Below are 21,100 nucleotides of genomic sequence, written 5' to 3' on the forward strand. Positions count from 1 at the left end.
AATTACTTTTGCTTTATTGGGATGATAGAAATAATATCCAACAAAATTCTTTGGATATCCTACAAATTAGCACAAAAATAGATCGACTACCCAATTTGTCTCCCACTGTCTGCTTTACGTAAGCAAGATATCCCCATATTCTTAAGTAAGAATATTTGGGATTTTTTCTCATCCATATCTCATATGATGTTTTATTCACTGCTTTTGTATGGACATTATTTAACAACATTGTCCTAGTTTCAAGCCAAAGCCCTAAAACGATGTAGGTAATTCAGTTATTCCCATCATAGATCGAACCATGTCCATCAAAGTTCGATTACGACGTTCAGAAACACCATTCAATTGTGGTGTTGCTGGTGGAGTCCACTGTGAGAGAATCTCATTCTCTTTTAGATAATCCAAGAATTTAGTACTCAAATATTCTCCATCTCGATCAGATCAAAGTATATTATACTTCTTTCTAGTTGTTTTTCCACTTTTGATCTGAATTCTTTGAACTTTTCAAATGCTTCATATTTGTGTCATCAAATAGACATACCCATACCTCGAGTAGTCATCAGTAAAGGTAATAAAGTAGGATTGCCCATATTATTTAGCGGGCCACAAACGTCTATGCAGATCAAATCCAGTAGACCATGTGCACATTTCACATTTCAATTAAAGAGAGCTTTGGTCATTTTTCCTTTTAGACATGACTCACAAGTAGGTAGCGAATTTATGTTTGACAAGTCAAACTTGTCTTCTCTCACTAGTTTTTACATCCTTCTTTTGGAAATGCGACATAGTTTAGCATGCCATATATGTGCGAGATTTGGATCATCTAACTTTCTTTGTTTGTTGTTGAAATCCTCTTTACTTGGACGTTCACTTATCATTTCCAGAACATTTATGGCTCATTTAATTTCTTATGTCAGGACTTATTGTAGTGAAACAAATATGTTCTGGCTTATCGGGCTTTGTAGGCCCTTTAAGTGTCCTGCAAAGTTTTCCTCTTATTGATTTTGTTTTTCTTGTGAGGGGCAGAACATTTCTTTCCCGTACCTTGTGGGCCATTTTTTTTCGTGACGAGAGGCCCATTAGAAAAACAATATTTTCATGTTTTATGGTGATCTCATAAGTCATAAGCGTACTGACTAGCTCTTTAAGGCTATCATCTATCTTATTCAAATTGAAGTTCACCATAACCCTATCAAATGAGAAAGAGAAATACCACAAATTGATGTCATCAAGCAACTCGTTAGGAATCACATATTCCAGGCCCACCACATTCTAAATAATCCCAGTCATATGTACACCATGATCATGAGCCAGCGCCCATCTTGTATGCGTGTAGTTATGAGCTCCTTTAAAGTGGTGTACATCATTGTATGAGTTTCATGCACCATACAACTCTTGCACGTGCATTCGAATGTCAGCAGGATTCAATATTTTTTCAAACTGTCCCAACAGTTCATTTGACATAGAAGCGAGCATGTTACACTTTAGCTTGCATACTATGGTCTTATCATCTTACATGATTTTTCAGTTCAATAGGACTGACATTAGTGTGTATGCCATTTTCTCTGAATTCAGAACAATTTTCCCAACCAGTCTTGAAAATTAGATTCGGTTAGCTTGTTAATAACATAAATGCATTACGTGACGAAATTGAAAATATACTGATATGAAAACAGAATAATGCTTATTGATTATTTTTAAATAATTTTAAGATATAAAATATGGAATTTTATTTTATAAATTTCTCCCACTATTTTGACATTTTCACCACTCTATGATGAAAAGCTGAAATCGTATTTCCTTAGTGGGCACGTAGAGCCCAATTAGACAATTATGATCTCAAATAATATCAGCCAATTGTAATTTCTAAAAGGTAGAATCCAATTGCATTCCTATGCAACTTCTCCGTGTTTCGCCTCATGTTTAATAAGGACCCAATAATATAAGGTCATTTATTTTCACGTGTCAAACCGACCCATAAATATTGAATTATAGTGTACAGTCGCTATGAGTTCCCCCAATAATATGAGTTGAAGTTATGAGAGTTCCACTCAATTCACATCATATGTATGGTGGAAGTCACAACTTTCCGGCATCCAAGCCTCTCCAATAATATGAGCCAGACACTGGCCGTGGGTAGCGTTCAACATACAACCACGGTTGATGGAAGGCAAGAATAAATTAAACTCTTTTAATTTTTATTTTTGCGGTATGATAAGAATTTTGAATCTTATTCAAAATGAGGGAATTTAATTTTAAAATTGTATCATCATTTTAATTTAAAATCGCATGCCATGTTTGTATGTTTGCCGGATTATGTAACTATATTATTTAACAATATACATATATGCGTACTATTATATATCGCATATATATCATAATATGTCATCCAACAATAAATAAGGATGATCGATCACCAACACTATTAGATCCATGTGAGCCAGACATGGATCGAGGTTCAAAACCTAGGTGAATGCACGGATGCCAATGCAACTTATTACAAGAGCTTCCAATATTTTTACATGTATTCATCTTGTGCATCGGGAACACCATCTTACAGTCTTGATCTCCTAATATGTCTAATAATTACATTTAAATAGTCCATGACACATAAGGGATACATCTCATGGGGTGAAACGAGCTATAAACCAGGCCCATTTTAATAATATCAAATATTAACACAATGAATTAAAACAGTACAATATCCTAACATACATCTAACAAATAGGTCAAGGCTCTCGATCATCCTTCATGCATTTAATATCTCATATTAACATCAATTAATTAAACAAATTTAATTAATTTATTAAATCATACATCTAATAATTTTATTACTAACCACCACAATTATTAAAGAATTTAATAAATTAAATAAACAACTTTATTAATTTTTAATTAATTTAAAAATAATTGATTTCTTGTAAAACATATTTTTATCATAAATAATTAAAATCATATTCCAATAATTTACCTTGCAAGAAAATTATAAATTTAGCAAAATTTGATTTTAAGAAAAAATTGAACAAATTTCATAAAATATCAATTTTATCCAAAATTTTGTAAAATCAGAAAATCGGACCCTAGGTCCGAACAATTCAAGCCCACAGCCCAGCACGGTGCCCGAGACATTCTCGGATAGCCGCGAGCGCTGTCCACCCGCTGGACGATCGTATCGGGCAGGTGCGAGCAATCTGTACGCGTCCTGGGTGCACATGTGCGTGCGGCGTGCGGAATGCGAAGCCGACGCGCATTGTGCGGACGTTCCGCACAACACGCAATGGGCGCGCACAGTGAACTGCTTAGAACAGTTCCGGACAGTCTAAATTTATTTTTTTAAAATTAAAAATAAAATTTTTATGGTGCATCAAATTTCTGAAAGATTTTCTTCTGTGGTTAGAAATAAAATATTCAACATGAAATTAAACCATACGATATAGATAACTTGGCTCTGATACCACTGTTGGGTTATCCTTTTTCTCGTATCCAAAACGCAACGGAAATTTTAAATTTTTATTTGACATTCAAAATATTATTTTTTTAATTAATTAACTAGGTCAACTAGTTTAATTATTTATATTAAAGTCCATTAATAACTTTAATTATTTAATATGTTGGACTTGTACTCCTACAAGACCATTAACCACTATATTTAAATTAATATTTAATATACCCAACTTTTGAGTTTAATCATTTAATCCTCAAATTTTATAAATTCATCTCTTTGAATTTATTTTCTCAAAATTTAATTATCATAAATTCAACTTCTTGAATTTACTACATCATAATTATATATATATATATATATATATATATATATATATATATTTAACTCCTTGAACTTACTATCTCTAAATTATACATAAATTCAAATACTTGAATTTATTCTCTTAACGGGAACAAAATGATCCAGTACTTGTGTGACCCTAAATAGTTCAGGGATACAGCTAGCCATGAGTTCACAACTCTTTGTGATTCATGATATTTTCCTTTATTTGGTCTTATCCTAATTTGCACCATTTCATGCACCAACATTAGGTCATGAGAATGTCAGAAATCATTTCTGATTAAAACCCATCGAATAATGGTAAAAGAGTCTAGTAGCGTCGTCCTATGATTCTCTAGGTATCACTGATAGTGACTGCAAGAACCAGTCGGTTATGATTAACGTACAATACGGTCCCTTCATCTCATATATCTCGATCGAATCTGCAACCATGGGTTCATTGAGGGTTTCATATCAGATTCAATAGCTATGTGATACAATCATGAAATATTCATAGTGTCATTGCATGCACAACTAGAGAACTCCTTCTTTAATGTACATCTCATATTCTGGCCAGAGATTTCATGGACTATTATTTCGTTAGATCACATAAGATATCCACACCCGTCGGTGAGTGGTGAATTCCAGACTACAATGCACTGGCTCTACACATTTCACAATTGAACCCAACCTCTCCACCTTGTGACCCTCATGGAGTCGGTAAACAAGTCAAAGCACAATCCTAGTATGTAGAGCCTCAGTGTTGTCCCGGGTCGTAAGGACTAATAATGTACAATCACAACCACAGACTTTTCCTCTCGGTGAATGATAACCACTTGGAAAGTCCGAGGGAGGGTTGTTCGGTACAATCATCGTATGAGTACCCATCTGCATGATTGGACATCTACTTCACCCTGATACAATGAAAAATCATTGTTATGAGTTCCTCAATCGATGGATGAAACGATGTTACGACTTTTCATCAAGAATTGTTAATTCTAGAGGCGTGATAATAGTAAATCATTAGTAAATTTAGAAAACTTTTAGTGCTAATATGGCTTTATTTTGTATTTGTTAATTAGCTTGGATCTAAATTCAGCTATATTTCTATGTATGTTTATGTTTTTATGAATAATTATGTCAAATTTGAATATTTATAAATCTTGTAAAATGTAAAATGTTTATAGAGTTCACTTGCACGCTCATGTTTAGTGTGTACCACGATACTCACTTCTTACATCCTCAACGTATATATATAAAAAAAAGATGGAAGTCGAATGATATTGATTGAATAAATCGGGTTGAGCTCAGTAGACGATTAAACCGAATATGGTGGATTTATTCTCTGGGCTTACACTACCCAGGCATAGCTGAGAGCCCGAGCTCACCTGAGCATGTGGTGGTTTGATTTGTTTCCCTGATCCTCGTGAATGCCTGGATGTATTCGGGATCGTACTTCCCTAACCTCCGATTTCACCATGGTCCAAGCTCTAAGATGACACGGGCACTTCTACTGGTTCTATTGATGTTATTTCCACACGTGAGGCTGAGTGTTCTATCGACAGGATTGTGGATGCCACGTTTCTTGTCACAGGCAGACCGAAATGAAGCAATTATCCAACGATCCACCTTACCCATGGTGTGTCGCTTAGAAGTTAGAACAGGGCTCAAGATTTGATCTCACGCGTTGACGCTAACTGTCGTACCTGTGACAACTTCACAATTCTGTCCATAATATCAATTCTTTAGGAAACCATTTTTTGTGATCAAATTTACACATTGAATTTATTGGCAAGAGATGTAGTTCTTTGTTATTGCATATTGTCTGCATGTTCACATATTATAAATTGGAGAGAATATCCACCTAGAAATATGGAAGAGAGAAACTCAGTTGCCACACACAAACTAGGGCAGAACGATTTAATCAAGAACTCAGAAATTTTACTTGGTCCAGCCAATAAAATTGGACCTACTCGGGAGAATCTACGATGATCAAGGTGTTGAGATTACAAACACAAATTCACTCATTTTCTCAGTTACAAAATCAATTAAAAATGCTTGGACTAATTTGATCTCTTTGCGGCCAGGCACTACACTTTATATATCCACTCAACTCTTCCATCCATGTTGCTTCTTCAGTAACCTATATAATCAGTGATATGTCTAAGCAAAGTATCAAACTTCAGCTGCCAGTTAGCCCAACTCCTTCCTGTTTCCAGAGCCAACTTAATTGCTTTTGGCTTGATCGTAAACCATTGAGTTGCATTGACACTTTGTTAATCTTTCCTTTTTGAGTTTGTGACATTAGTTCACATAAATAAATGTGGTTCTTGGTACTATTTGATAAATTATATGTGCTGAAATTCCTCCGGTAAATTCCATTCACATTAATAGCTAAAATCCGATGTTACGACAATAAAATCTCAAATTTGCAAGAAGATATGAGGTTCGAGACCAAATTATAACAAGTACCTCTATCAATTAAAAAAATCCAATGATATTGTATATATTGTTAAATAGATTGTTTGATAGATGTCAAGTTAGCTACAATAGCTAGACTAGAACTTAGAGTTACACATCATCTCATGTATATATATATATTAAAATAGACTATCTGTATAAGGGGCTAGAGATATTTTTTCTTCCATCAATAAACATTTTGATATCTTCTTGAGCTCAGAGTTCATCAATGGCTGCCACATATGCAAATTCTAACATGGTTAATGCCAGCATTGCTTCCGCATATAACTATACAAATCTTCGATCTTCATGGCGAGTCACACCACTACATTTGGATTCAGCGATCCACTCTACCTACATCCCTTGGATTCTCCGAGGATCTCTTTGGTTCAGGATATGCTCATTGGCATGGAGAATTATAATGTTTGGAGTCGAGCAATGTTGATTTCTCTGCAAGCGAAGAACAAATTAGGTTTCATCAATGGATCTTGTACTCGTCCAGCAATTGCGTGCCCGACTCTGCATCAATGGGAATGGGGCAATGCGATTTTTCTTTCCTAGATTATGAACTCTGTTTCCAAGGAGATCTTCAGTGGTATTATTTACTGCACTGACGCCTCTAGTTTGGGAAGATTTGAAGGAATGGTTTGATAAAATTTGTGGATCTCAAATATTTTCTATTCATTGAGACATTGCTCATCTTACTCAAGGATCTTCCTCTATCTCTGTATATTTGTCAACGCTCAAGCAACTATGAGACGAGTTTGCCTCTTTGGTAACACTTCCTTCTTGTGAGTGTTCAAGTGCTAAAGCGTATATCAATCACGAACAACAAATACGTCTCATTCAATTTTTTATGGGATTAAATGATAGTTATGGGAACATTAGAAGTTAAATCCTCATGATGAATCCATTACCCTCTGTCAATCAAGCTTCCTCGATTATTAGCCATGAGGAATCAACTCGCCATGTGCTATCTTTGCAGATTGTTGTTGATATGCCAACAACAGTTTTTTACTCTTCATATACTAAGAAACATGATTTGATGAAATGTGAAAATTGCAATGTCCTAGGTCACGCCAAGGAGAACTGTTTTTGATTGATTGGTTATCATCCGGGCCACAAAATACACAAAATACTCCCTCAAAAAAATGATTCAAGCATCATCATCCCTCTTCTAAGGTTGCTGCTCATTCTTCCTTGGAAAAACCAATTTCACAGCCTCCTCCTTCACATGAGGAATCATGAGTGGATAATGCCTTGCCTCGACATTTTACTGATGTTCAATACCATCAAATATTGAAGCACTTGGATCAAAACTCAATTCATATATCACGAGAGGATAAAGAAGTCTCGACGAACCTTGCAGGTAATTTTACAAGTTTGATGACTGTCAATGATGCTAATGAATGGATTTTAAATAGTGGAGCAAATGCTCACATTACAGGTTCTTCTAGTGGCATAAAAAAAACTCACAACCATGTGACTCCGCTACTGGATCTGTTAGGCTTCCAAATGGTAACACTACTCAAGTTTTATCCATTGGTTCCATCCATATTGCCCCTTCTTGTACATTACACCGTGTCCTACATGTACCCGATTTCAACTTCAATCTCTTATCAATTTCCCAATTCACCAAAGACCATCGATGTTGCATTAGCTTCTACCCACATTTTTGTATTTTTCAGGACCTTTTGACTGGGAGGATCATAGGTATTGGTAGACAAAAGCATTGACTATATTACTTTTATCAGCTCTCTTCCGTCGCGGTGTCATCTTCATCTACCCAAGCCAAGAACAGACACAAGTCTGCTCCAACAATCCCTTCTTCAAATGCTTGTAACCTTTCTCATTGTAATGACGTTGATATTGATATATGGCATAAAAGATTTGGTCACTTGCCGGTGTCTCGTTTACAATTCTTGCCTTTTATTAAGCAAAAATCTCTTACACATCATTGCACAGTATGTCCTCTGTCTAAGCAAACCATAAATGTATTTCCCACAAAAGCTATCTCATCATCTCCTCATGTCTTTCATCTTTTGCACATCGATATATGGGGTCCCTATAGACATCAAATCCATAATGGTTTCAAGTATTTCCTTACTGTGGTTGATTATTTTTCAATAAACACTTGGGTTTTTCTTATGCATCTAAAATCTGATATTCTGCAAATCCTTAAACAATTTTTTACCCTTACTTTGAATCATTTTGATAAAGCTATAAAACATGTTTGAACTGACAATTCTATGAATTCTTCAGTACTTAATGTCGAACATATTTTTCTTCAATGTTCATAATTCATCAAACTCTCGTCCTTACACTCCACAGCAAAATGGTTTAGTCGAGCGTAAGCACAGACACATATTTAATATTGCTCGAGCCATAAAAATCGAGGGTTCAATTCCTAATTCATATTGGGGTTAATGTGTTCTCCACACAGCTTATTTGATTAATCGAACACCAACTCCTCTAATTTCCAAAAACAACTCCATTCGAGTGTCTATTCAACAAACCACCTAACTACTCGCATTTAAAGGTTTTGGTTGTCTATGCCACGCATCCAATGTGGGGACCCGGACACTAATTCATTTCTTAATCATCTTTCGGAATAATTTGATCAATTATGATAAACAGAGTCTAATTTTTTTTTAAAATACAAGTGCGGAACGTAATGGAATCTATCTGATATAAACATTAACATAAAAGTACAAGTCTTGTACAATTACATTAAAATCAAACTAGGGTTCAACTACTATATATCAAGTGCTGAATCCTATTCTACTTCTGGGTCCGATTCTCCACGCTAACTGTAATCTCTCATCCTCTTCTTGACACTTATCATGTCCCACCTGTTGTCATGCACACATACAAACACAACAACAACCGGATAACTCCGGTAAGAATATAATCCCAGTATAAACAATGTATAAATGCAATTTATAAAAACATATATAAAAGCGTACAACAGTTATCATTAACATGTATCAAATTTGAAAACATGAATGATATAAAACTGTAAATAAACTCGTGACTCGTCATCTCAGACTCGACTCATTTCTAATATAGGGATCCCGGTTCCTGGACATTGGCACATATATCAAATCTCAGCGATAGGATTCGATCTACTCCTAAGCAACATCGATATAATTCAATCATCCAGTGTATTGGCATATCCGCCACAGACTTGGCATATCCGCCAACGACTAGGCATCTCCGCCCATGACTCAATATACTCTTTGCTATAAATCAATAGACTAAGCATATCAATCTCATGAATTGCAAACATCAATGCAATAAAATAAAGTATGTGGTTTATGGGAAACTCAAGTCCAATCTGACTCGAGTAGATCTCCCGGTTAACATTGATTTATACCTTTCTTTCATGTCGATCTGAAGAAGTAGAAGTCTGAATTCAAAGCCTGTCAATATCAATCTGGCAATGACAATTTCGAATATACTGTATTAATATACCATTCAAATCAAGACATCTCAGTCTTATCAAATTCTGACGGCACGACAGTATAATTCCAAAATATCGGTAATACAGATCAGTATATACCAATAACTCATAATCAATCGATAAACAATACATATCTCAATCAAATCCAATATGAAAATCATAACAATTTCATACGGTATCTGTTCTTATATCCGGTTTCGATTATACGATGTTTACTATGTCAAGAACACCATATATGAATCATGTCTGATTCCTTCAATAGCATATTTTCAAATCGTATAAAAAACATAAGAAACTTACGCCTATGTGAAGCCTGCGTCGATAGGAACACAGTATTGAAGTCGGATTGAAATTCTAACGGTTGGATTGTGCGTGAATTAATTTCTAAAATCAAGAAGTGAGAACTCTCTCCAAAGCTCTCGGTTTTCCTCTATGCAATATTGAGGAAATGAAACAATATATATCTATCAAGTTGCATGATGAAACCAAGTGTCGATTTTTCCTTCTGCATGCCTCTCGCATATGCGCGCCCTAGCCCCGTGCATATGCGCAAGACTTACTGTCTCGACATGTAACCTTTTCGGCAGCTCGCGCATATGCGCGAGGTCCTCTGCCTGCCTCGCGCATAAGCGCGCATCGTGTCGCGCATATGTGCGAGGGGTACTATCCTCGCACATTGAATCTTTTCATGTTAACTCAATTAAAATCTCGGAATGATCCTTCATAATCATATCGACTCACAATCAATAATCGCAAATTAACATAATATAAAATCTCGGGCATTACATTTCTCCCCCCCACCCCTAAGATACGATTTCGTCCCCGAAATCACAGGCAATCAAATCATATAAATAAGAAGGTATAACAGAAGCTAAACAGAAAACTCACATCAGTGAAATAATTCTGGGAATCTCTGTCTCATATCTGACTCAGTTTCCCAGGTAGCTTCTTCAATGCCATGACGACTCCACTGAATCTTCACAAGTGGAATAGTCTTCGTTCTGAGATGCTTTTCTTTACGATCCAAAATCTGAATTGGCTTTTAGAAATAACTCAGTGTCTCGTCAAGTTTGGCCTCATCTGGCTAAATAATATGTGAAGCATCAGAAATATACTTCCGCAATAAAGATACATGAAAGACATCATGTATTCCAGATAGAGAAGGCGGTAGGGCGAGTCGATATGCACGATCTCCTATCTTCTCAAGAATCTCGTACGGCCCAATATATCGTGGAGACAACTTTCCTTTCTTGCCAAATCTGACAACACCTTTGAAATGTGAAATCTTCAAGAATACTCTGTCTCCTGTCTCAAATACCAACGGTCTATGTCGAACATTGGCATATTTGGTTTGTATGTCTTGAGCTGTCTTTATTATCTTCTGAATCAGCTTCACTTTTTCAGTCATTTCTGTAATCATGTCAGGTCAAATTTCAGGTACCTCAGAGATATCGTCCCAATATAGAGGGGATCTGCACTTCTTGCCATACAACGCTTCAAACGGTGCCATCTCAATACTCGTCTGATAGACGTTGTTGTACGAAAACTCACAAAGAGGTAATGAATCTTGCCAAGTAGTGCCAATATCTAGCACTACAGCTCTTATCATATCCTCTAGTGTCTTTAGTCCACTCCGACTGTCCGTCGGTCTGAGGATGATATGCGGTACTCAAATGTAACTTCGTACTTAAAGACTGATGTAAACTGTGCCAAAAGTGCGAAGTAAACCGAGGATCACAGTCTGATACAATCGACTTCGGCAATCCGTGCAATCTGACCACTTCTCTGACATAAATCTCTGCCATCTGGTCATGTCTGTACGTCATCTTGTACGGAATAAAGCATGCGGATTTGATCAATCTATCAATCATAACCCAAATCGCATCACCACCTCTGGAGGAACGTGGTAGCTTCGTCACGAAGTCCATGGAAATGTGATCCCATTTCCATTCAGGAATGGACAAATTCTGCAACAAACCTCCTGGTTTCTTTCTTTCGGCTTTTACCTGTTGTCAATTCAGACATTTGGATACAAATTCAGCAATATCAGCTTTCATATGTTTCCACCAAAACCATCTTTTCAAATCATTATACATTTTTCTGCCACCAAGATGAATACTGAATCAACTGCTGTGTGCTTCTGACAATATCTGTCATTTCAGATCTGAAACATCTGTCACAACAAGACGATTATTCACATATAAGACACTGTCAAGGACCTGATACTCGGATTGATGCCCTGCTCTGACAATCGATATCCAGTTCTGCACATTCTGATCAACTTTCTGAGCCACTTTAATTCTCAAAATCTGCTCTGGTTCCAATTGAACAACAAATAATCTCAACAGTCTACAATCTGTCTCAAATAGCAATCCAGACAAACAACAATCTTCAATCAAATTTGAAACACCAATAGTCGATAAGGACAAAGAACATACCTTTCGACTTAGTGCATCAGCTGCTGCATTGGACTTCCCTGGATAGTATTTGATTTCACAATCAAAGTATTTCAATAAATCAAGCCATCTTATTTGTCTCATATTCAACTCTGACTGTGAAAACAGATATTTCAAGCTTTTATGATCAGAATAAATCTCAAACTTCTCACCTTAAAGATAATGTCATCATATCTTCAATGCAAAGACGATGGCTGCCAATTCAAGATCATGAATTGGGTAGCGAGTCTCATGCTGTTTCAACTGTCTCAAAGCATAGGCAATGACATGGCCTCGCTGCAACAAAACACTTCCCAATCCTCGTTGAGAAGCGTGACAATAACGAAATCACTAGTACCTGACGGGATAGTCAACATCGGAGCACTGGTCAATCTCTTCTTCAACTCTAAGAAATTGGTCTCACATTCCTCTGACCAAAAAAATGGAGCATTCTTCTGAGTCATCTGATTGATCGGTTTAGCAATACTGGAGAAATATTTAATGAATCGTCGATAGTATCCTGCCAAACCCATAAAGCTACGAATTTCTGGCACAGATATTGGTCTCGGACAACTGATCACGGCTTCAACCTCACTGGGATCAACTGATATACCATCTCCGGATATGATATGACCCAGAAATACCACCTGTCTCAACCAAAACTCACATTTCAACAATTTTGCATACAGTTTCTCAAGCCTCAGATTTCTCAACACAATCCTCAAATGCTCGGCATGATCAATCATATTCTTAGAATAAATCAAAGTATCATCAATGAAAATAATCACAAAATCATCGAGATATTTCTGAAACACACGGTTCATCAGACTCATAAACACAGCTGGAGTATTTGTTAAACCAAACGATATGACAATAAGCTCATAATGTTCATACCTATTTCTGAACATTGTCTTCGAGATATCAGAATCTCTGAATCTCAGCTGATGATATCCAGATCTCAAATCGATCTTGGAATAAACAGAAGAACCCTGCAAATGATCAAATAAATCTTCGATACGAGGCAAGGGATATTTGTTCTTTACCTTCGCCTTGTTCAATTGCCGGTAGTCAATGCAGAGTCTCATTGAACCGTCTTTTTTCCTCACAAACAGTACTGGATCACCCCAAGGAGAAACACTCGGTCTGATGTATCCCTTGGCCATTAAATCCTCTAACTGTTCCTTAAACTCTTTCAATTCTATCGGTGCCATTCTGTACGGAGTTCTTGAAATCGGAACTGTACCTGATACCAATTCAATGCTGAAGTCTATCTCTTGAATCGGAGGCAATCCCGAAATATTATCTGGGAAGACGTCAGCAAACTCACACACCACTGGCAAATCAGCTAATGATGGACTCGATTTCAGTAAGTCAACTGAATATACAAGGAACCCCTCTGCTCCTTTCTGCAATAATCGAGTCATAGATAACGTAGATATCAAAGGAATTCTAGATCTAGAACCCTTACCATATAATTTCCACTCTTCAGCCATCTCAGGTCTGAATTTCACAATATTGTGTAAACAATCGACGGTAGCTCTGTACTTGGTCAGCATATCAATACTGATAATACAGTCAAAATGAGACAACCCAAGTACGATACAATCTAACTCAATCTCATGGCCATCATACTGTAGCATACAATGTTTAACATATTTCACTGATATCAATCATGTCCCTAAAGGAGAAGAGACAGACACTACAACAAATAATGACTCCACAGACAATGCATGAATAAATGCAAATCGTTCAGAAATAAATGTACGAGAAGCACCCGTATCTATCAATACATAAGCAAGGTAACCACATAAAGAACAGTTACATGCAACAACATCATCCGATGCTTCCTGGGCCTACTCCTCAGTCAAAGCAAATACTCTGGCCTGCTGTCTTGGAGGCTGTCTAACTGTCTGGCTTCCTCCTGGCCTCTGCTGTGACGGAGTAGTAGTCAGTGGTGGCTGGAAAGAGTGAACAACTGATGATCTTCTATCAGTCTGAGCCACTGATCCAGGTGATTCTGCTCCCTGGGATCCCTGAGAACCTCTCTGTGGACATACTCTCGCAAAATGTCCCTACTGTCTGCAAATACGCCAACTACCAATCACTCTCTGGCATTGCTCAGTCGGATGTCTCCCTCCGCAATTTCTGCAATAAGCACCGGTATAACTCTGGCTCTGTCGGGAACCACTAGAGCTAGAAGAACTGCTGCCAGACTTCTTAAACTGTCTTCCTCTGGCTTTCAGATAATCCTTCTTTCCACCACTGTTTTTTCCACTCTCAAATATGGGACGTGGTTGTTGTGGTCTCGGTGCTGGAGGAACATACGAAGCTCCTTTCTATCTTATCAGACCAGCTTCAGCTCCTTTGGCTCTGTTCAGGGCATCAGAAAAACTATTCGGTCGCCCTGTGTTTACCAATGTAAAAATCTCATGATTCAGGCCGTTGATGAATTGATCAACAAGAGCTTTGTCATTCTCTGCCACGTGTGGAGCGAATCGTAACAAGGTAGAGAACTTGGCGACATATTCTTCAATGTTCAGCTGACCTTGTCTCAAATTGGCAAACTCTGACCCCTTGTCTTTCCTGTACGACACTGGAAAAAATATCTGATAAAACTCAGTCTTAAAAACATTCCAATTGATATTCGTACCTCGATGCTCCAACGCCCTCTTTGTCGTGATCCACCAGTTCTTTGCAACGTCATGCAACTGTTGCCCAATCAGTCTGACTCGGCGCTCATCTGTATAATCCAAGGAATCAAACAACATTTCAATATCATCTAACCAACACTCACAGTCAACCGAAGTCTCTGTTCCTTTCAAGGTTAGCGGTTTAAACGACTGAAATCTCTTCAGTAGTGTTTCCATCGGAGTTGCTGTCACATAAATCGGATTAGACGAAGTACTGCCCTGTTCTAGGATTCGTCGTGTAGGCATATCTAATTATCAAAAGAATTAGTAACCCAATACATAAAATTTGTTGCAGTCCCCTCTCTGATCATCTAACCTCTGATTAAGAATCGGTTCTGATTCATTCTCAGTAATACACATTACCAATTCAAATCAAGTAATCAGGTAAACATGTAGTAAAGCAGTAAAACATGCTAGCAATCAGAAGCAAGAAAGAAAACCCATTCTACCCCGCTCACTAGCTTCTATCTCAATCTCAAGAACCTACTGCTCTGATACCACCTGCTGTGGGGACCTGGACGCTAATTCATTTCTTAATCATTTTTGGGAATAATTTGATCAATTATGAAAAACAAGGTCTAAATTATTTTTTTAAAATACAAGTGCGGAACGTAATGGAATCTGTCTGATATAAACATCAACATAAAAGTACAAGTCTTGTACAATTACATTAAAATCAAACTAGGGTTCAACTACTATATATCAAGTGCTGAATCATATTCTACTTCTGGGTCCGAATCTCCACGCTAACTGTAATCTCTCATCCTCTTCTTGACCCTGATCCTGTCCCACATGTTGTCATGCATACACACAAACACAACAACAGCCAGATAACTCCGGTGAGAATATAATCCCAGTATAAACAATGTATAAATGCAATCATATAAAAACATATATAAAAACATATAACAGTTATCATTAACATGTATTGAATATGAAAACATGAATGACATAAAACTGTAAATAAACTCATGACTCGTCATCTCAGACTCGACTCATTTCTAATCTAGGGATCCCGGTTCCTGGACATTGGCACATATGTCAAATCTCAGCGATAGGAGTCGATCTACTCCTAAGCAACATCAATATAATTCAATCATCCAGTGTCTTGGCATATCCGCCACAGACTTGGCATATCCTCCAATGACTAGGCATCTCCGCCCATGACTCAATACACGTTTTTCTATAAATCAATAGACTAAGCATATCAATCTCATGAATTGCAAACATCAATGCAATAAAATAAAGTATGTGGTTTATGGGAAACTCAAGTCCAATATGACTCGAGTCGATCTCCCGGTTAACATTGATTTATACCTTTCTTTCCTGTCGATCTGACGAAGTCGAAGTCCCGAATTCAAAGCCTATCAATATCAATATGGCAATGACAATGTCGAATATTCTGTATTAATATACCATTCAAATCAAGACATCTCAGTCTTATCAAATTCTGATGGCACGACAGTATAATTCCAAAGTACCGGTAATACAGATCAGTATATACCAATAACTCATAATCAATCGATAAACAATACAAATCTCAATCAAATCCAATATGAAAATCATAACAATTTCATACGGTACTGTTCTTCAATCCGATTTCGATTATACGATGTTTACTATGTCAAGAACACCATATATGAATCATGTCCGATTCCTTCAATAGCATATTTACAAATCGTATAAAAAACATAAGAAACTTACATCTGTGTGAAGCTTGCGTCGATAGGAACACAGTACTGAAGTCGGATTGAAATTCTAACGGTTGGATTGTGCGTGAATTAATTTCTAAAATCAAGAAGTGAGAATTCTCTCCAAAGCTCTCGGTTTTCCTCTTGCTGCAATTCTGAGGAAATGAAACAATATATATCTATCAAGTTGCATGGTGAAACCAAGTGTCGATTTTTCCTTCTGCATGCCTCGCGCATACCCGCGCATATGCGCGCCCTAGCCCTGCGCATATGCGCGAGACTTACTGTCTCGGCATGTAACCTTTTCGGCAGCTCGCGCATATGCGCGCAATTCTTCCGCGCATATGCGCGAGGTTCTCTGGACTTGAATTTGGCTTCCCGCATAGCTCGCGCATATGCGCGAGGTCCTCTGCCTGCCTCGCGCATATGCGTGCATCATATCGCGCATATGCGCGAGGGGTACTGTCCTCACACATTGAATCTTTTCATGTTAACTCAATTCAAGTATCGGAATGATCCTTCATAATCATATCAATTCACAATAAATAATCGCAAATTAACATGATATAAATTCTCGGGCATTACATCCAATCTCAAATCTAGTCACAAGTTTGATGTTCGAGCTAAACCATATGTGTTTTTAGGATATCTTGCAAATCAAAATGGTTTCACACTCCTTGACTTATCCACTCAAGAATTCATTCTATCGGGATGCTGTGTTTCGTGATGACATCTTTCCATTTTCTTCACACAACCGTGATTGTACTCCTTTTCCCTCACCCTCAAAGTTAGTTACTTATGATTTTCCTTCCCTCGACTCTACTCCACTGAGTTATGTTCCTGCACCTAATCCCACGATGGAAGTGTACCCATCTTCTACCTCTACCTGTTCCAGCTCCACGAGACCTCCCAGATCACATCGTCCTCCCCAGTGGACTAAAGACTGTATGCTCTGACACTTACTCTACCCCATACAGTCTTCTTGATCATATACCTTACAATAATATATTATCTTCACACCGGTCTTTCTTGGCTTGTATTTCCCAAACAACAGAACCCACCTTTGCAGTAGTCTCTGATCCTGAATGGCATGCAGCCATGGAACCTAAGATTTATGCTCTGAAGCTAATCAAACTTGGGTAATTGTTCCTCTGATCCCGGGAAAAAAGACCATATGTTGCAAATGAGTATACAAAATCAAACGCAAGGCAGATGGCATCATCGACAGATTCAAAGCGCGCATTGTCGCCAAAGGTTACACCCAACAATATGGCATTGACTATCTTGACACATTCTCTCCGATTCCAAAGATAGTTAAGGTTCAATGTGTCTTAACTGTGGCTGCAGCAAAAAATTGGTCCTTACATCAAATGGATGTAACCAACGCCTTTCTCCAAGGTGATATACATGAGGAGATCTACATGTCTATTCCTCAAGGGTTTGAAAGACAACGGCAAAATCATGCTTGCAAACTCCTTAAATCCTCATTGGCTTGAAGCAAGCCTCTCACCAATAGAATTTAAAATTCTGTCAAATTATGCAGCATGCTGGATATTTACAATCTCTTCATGGTCACTCTCTGTTTTACAAGCGACAAGGTAGTTCAATCACCTTACTTCTTCTTTATGTTGATGATATTTTCATCACGGGTGACGATTCTCTTGCAATCGCTGCCCTAAAAGAATATTTGCATGAGCATTTTGACATTAAAGATCTCAGACCTCTGAAATATTTATTGGAGATTGACGTCGCTAGATCGAAGGCTGGTATTTGTTTAAAACAGCCTTAATATGCGCTGGAATTCCTTGGATACATGAATGACTGGTTGCAAGCCATGTGATACTCCAATGGAACAACACTTAAAACTCACTACACTTGAATATGATCATCTCATCAAGACTACTGGTTATGATCCTCTATTGCATGATCTTGCTTCCTATCAACGTTTAGTCAAACGACTGATTTATCTCACGATTACTCGCCCGGTATATGCTTTGCGGTTCAGTCTCTTAGTCAATTCATGCAACTTCCAAAGCAATCACATATGAATGCAGCTCTTCGAGTTCTTGGATATCTCAAGGGTAGTCCAGTTTTGGGCATTTTTCTGTCTGCCTCCAGTGATTTACAACTTTCCGCATATTGTGACTCTGATTTGGGTTCTTGTCCAATGAGTCAGAAGTCCTTGACTGGATATGTGATCAAACTAGGTCCTTTGGTGGTCTCTTGGGGAAAAAAAACAGAACATTGTTTCTCATTCATCCACAGAGGCTGAATATCGCTCCATGGCTACAATTGCATGTGAAATAACTTGGATTCGAAGTCTTCTATCAGACATGGGCCTGATTATTAATCTGCCCACTCCTCTCTTTTGGAATAACTAGGAGGCAATCCACATTGCAGCAAATCCACTGTATCATGTGCACACGAAGCACATTGAAATAGACTGTCACTTCATGCGTAAAAACATTCGTTCTCACATACTTACCACCTCTCATATCCATACTCGACAGCAGCCGACAGACATATTCACCAAGGCCTTAGGTTCAGATCAACATCACCACCTCTTATCCAATCTTGACAAATTGAACATCTTACAAGCTTGAGGGGGTGTGTTAAATAGATTGCTTGATAGCTGTCAAGTTAGTTAAAGTAGCTAGACTAGAAGTTAGAGTTACACATCATCTCATTTATATATAATATGCACTCTCTTTATAAGGGGCTAGAGATATTTTTTCTTCCATAAATAAACATTTTGATATCTTCTTGAGCTCATAGTTCATCAATGGTTGCTATGTATGCATATTCTAACATATATTACGAAAATCGATTTTAAATCTTTTGTAGGTAAGGCTCTTACAATCTCAAAATGTAAATGCATCTAGATTTTCATTTTTTCAAATCAAATATAAAGTTTAACATAATCTTTAACTTGGCACGCCCACAATACTTGCTAAAATGCAATTACGGGTCCTTACAAGGCAATGAACTGAGGAGGAGACGCACACTAAATTATTTAATCAAATATTATTTATTATGGAATCTTTTACATAGAAAAATACCCGAAACATATTTTGTCACTCCCACCTCCTAAGCCTATGCTAGCGTATGATGGAATATGGGTAAATGAAGACAAAAAGTATAACAAAGGTATTGGTCAAGAACCTATGCATAATGCAAAACAACAACATCATACTCCACGATAGCATCACCCGAAGTGTTACTATACTTGATCGTATTCAGCATGGCGGAGCCACGTGCTAGTCGGAAAACACCGGAGCCACCAACAATCGGCAGCTCACGATACTTATCCATGAACGGATTGTGGCCGATCAGACTCAGTGTGCTGCCTTTGTATTTCCCACTTGTAAACACAAAATTGTATGTCATATGGAAGCCAAGCTTCTCCAACCCGGCCGACACGAAAAGGCCCTGAGCTCGGCCAACTATCTCTGAATCTGGGCTCGACCCTGAAGTTAATAGATCGTCTATGGTGGCGATCATGCCGAAATATGTAGGCGAATGAATCGTATAGTTGGCTAATGCGATCGGAATATTGGTCGGATTTGGGCCGCTAACAATGTCATGAAGGTAGAAACGAAGCTGGGTCACCTTTTGCTTCAAGTGAGGCAGTTTTTTGTACCAATTTTTCATTTCTTCGGGACTCTTACCAACGCCTGCAGGCCCATTATGCCCATGAACCACCGCTACGGTACATAGTAAAATCGAGCAAAGAAATAAAATAGAGCCCATCTTCTCCATTTTCTTCCTGCGCTCCTCTGTAAATTTCCAGCCCTAAACTGCTAAAACATAGATTTATTTTAGTCTATACCCTTGAGATTTGTTATAAAATACGGAAAAAGTGAGAGAAAAATTCTTTGCCAAAACAGGAAGGAAGAACAACTTTTATTACAAGTTAAAAGTGCCAAAATAGAACTTCTGAAAGGAAAATTCTCAGAGACAGCAATATTCGCAAATATGAATTCATAAAGAACTAATATTTATAGAGCAGTCAGCAAATGAAGCTTACATCGAAAAATCACCACTGAAAAATGCCGAAGAATGGATTTAACTTCAAAGGCTCAATCGGAGAAGATGTGGAACACGTCTTCGCACAGAAAATATATTTCCGTAGGAAAGAAGAACTTAAAAGGCGGGCGAGTCCGTTGCGTACGGCTAAAGTTCCATCGACATCCGTCAACCGACACCTGCCAAAAATGACGGTCAACCTTCAAATCTCCAAAATGTTGTGAGAACGATATAAAATGTAAGAAACTCAATAATATCTCGATTTAAATTTTTTTTTAGCAAAAAGTAATTTCTCAGTGTAGAAAATGTATACAAAAAAGTATGTTATATTGCAAATGAAAATATATTTAAATTATTATAATTAGGAGATATTCCCACATATCGACATAATTTGTGTTAGGTTTGAAAAATACATTATAAGAAACTTTACAATAATTAATGTTTAAAATACTTGGGAGATTTTTCTTTGTATGCCCTTTACACATAGGAAACATATATCAATTCATAGATTTTTATCCGTGAGACGAGTTCAGCTGATCCATAATCATCATGAAAAATAATACATAAAACATAAA

The 21,100-nt window shown here is 37.4% G+C and overlaps 1 protein-coding gene across 4 annotated transcripts; it reads right to left on the reverse strand.

Annotated features, from left to right (window-relative positions):
* Positions 1-19,504: 19,504 nt before the first annotated feature.
* Positions 19,505-20,684, reverse strand: LOC140812172 (dirigent protein 22-like). 4 transcript variants are annotated; one of them, XM_073170382.1, is made up of 2 exons: positions 20,527-20,684; positions 19,505-20,296 (listed from the first exon to the last, which is right to left on the reverse strand). In XM_073170382.1, exon 2 carries the CDS (start codon positions 20,256-20,258, stop codon positions 19,662-19,664), a length of 597 nt encoding a protein of 198 aa, XP_073026483.1. In that variant the 5' UTR covers positions 20,259-20,296; positions 20,527-20,684; the 3' UTR covers positions 19,505-19,661. The 4 variants fall into 4 exon arrangements, with proteins under 4 accessions (XP_073026483.1, XP_073026485.1, XP_073026484.1 ...); XM_073170384.1 differs by having other exon boundaries at positions 20,540-20,664; XM_073170383.1 differs by having other exon boundaries at positions 19,505-20,299; positions 20,527-20,662.
* Between the last annotated feature and the right edge of the window lie 416 nt (positions 20,685-21,100).

The sequence above is a fragment of the Primulina eburnea genome, chromosome 14 (assembly GCF_022965805.1).
Source record: "Primulina eburnea isolate SZY01 chromosome 14, ASM2296580v1, whole genome shotgun sequence".
Lineage (NCBI taxonomy): Eukaryota > Viridiplantae > Streptophyta > Magnoliopsida > Lamiales > Gesneriaceae > Primulina > Primulina eburnea.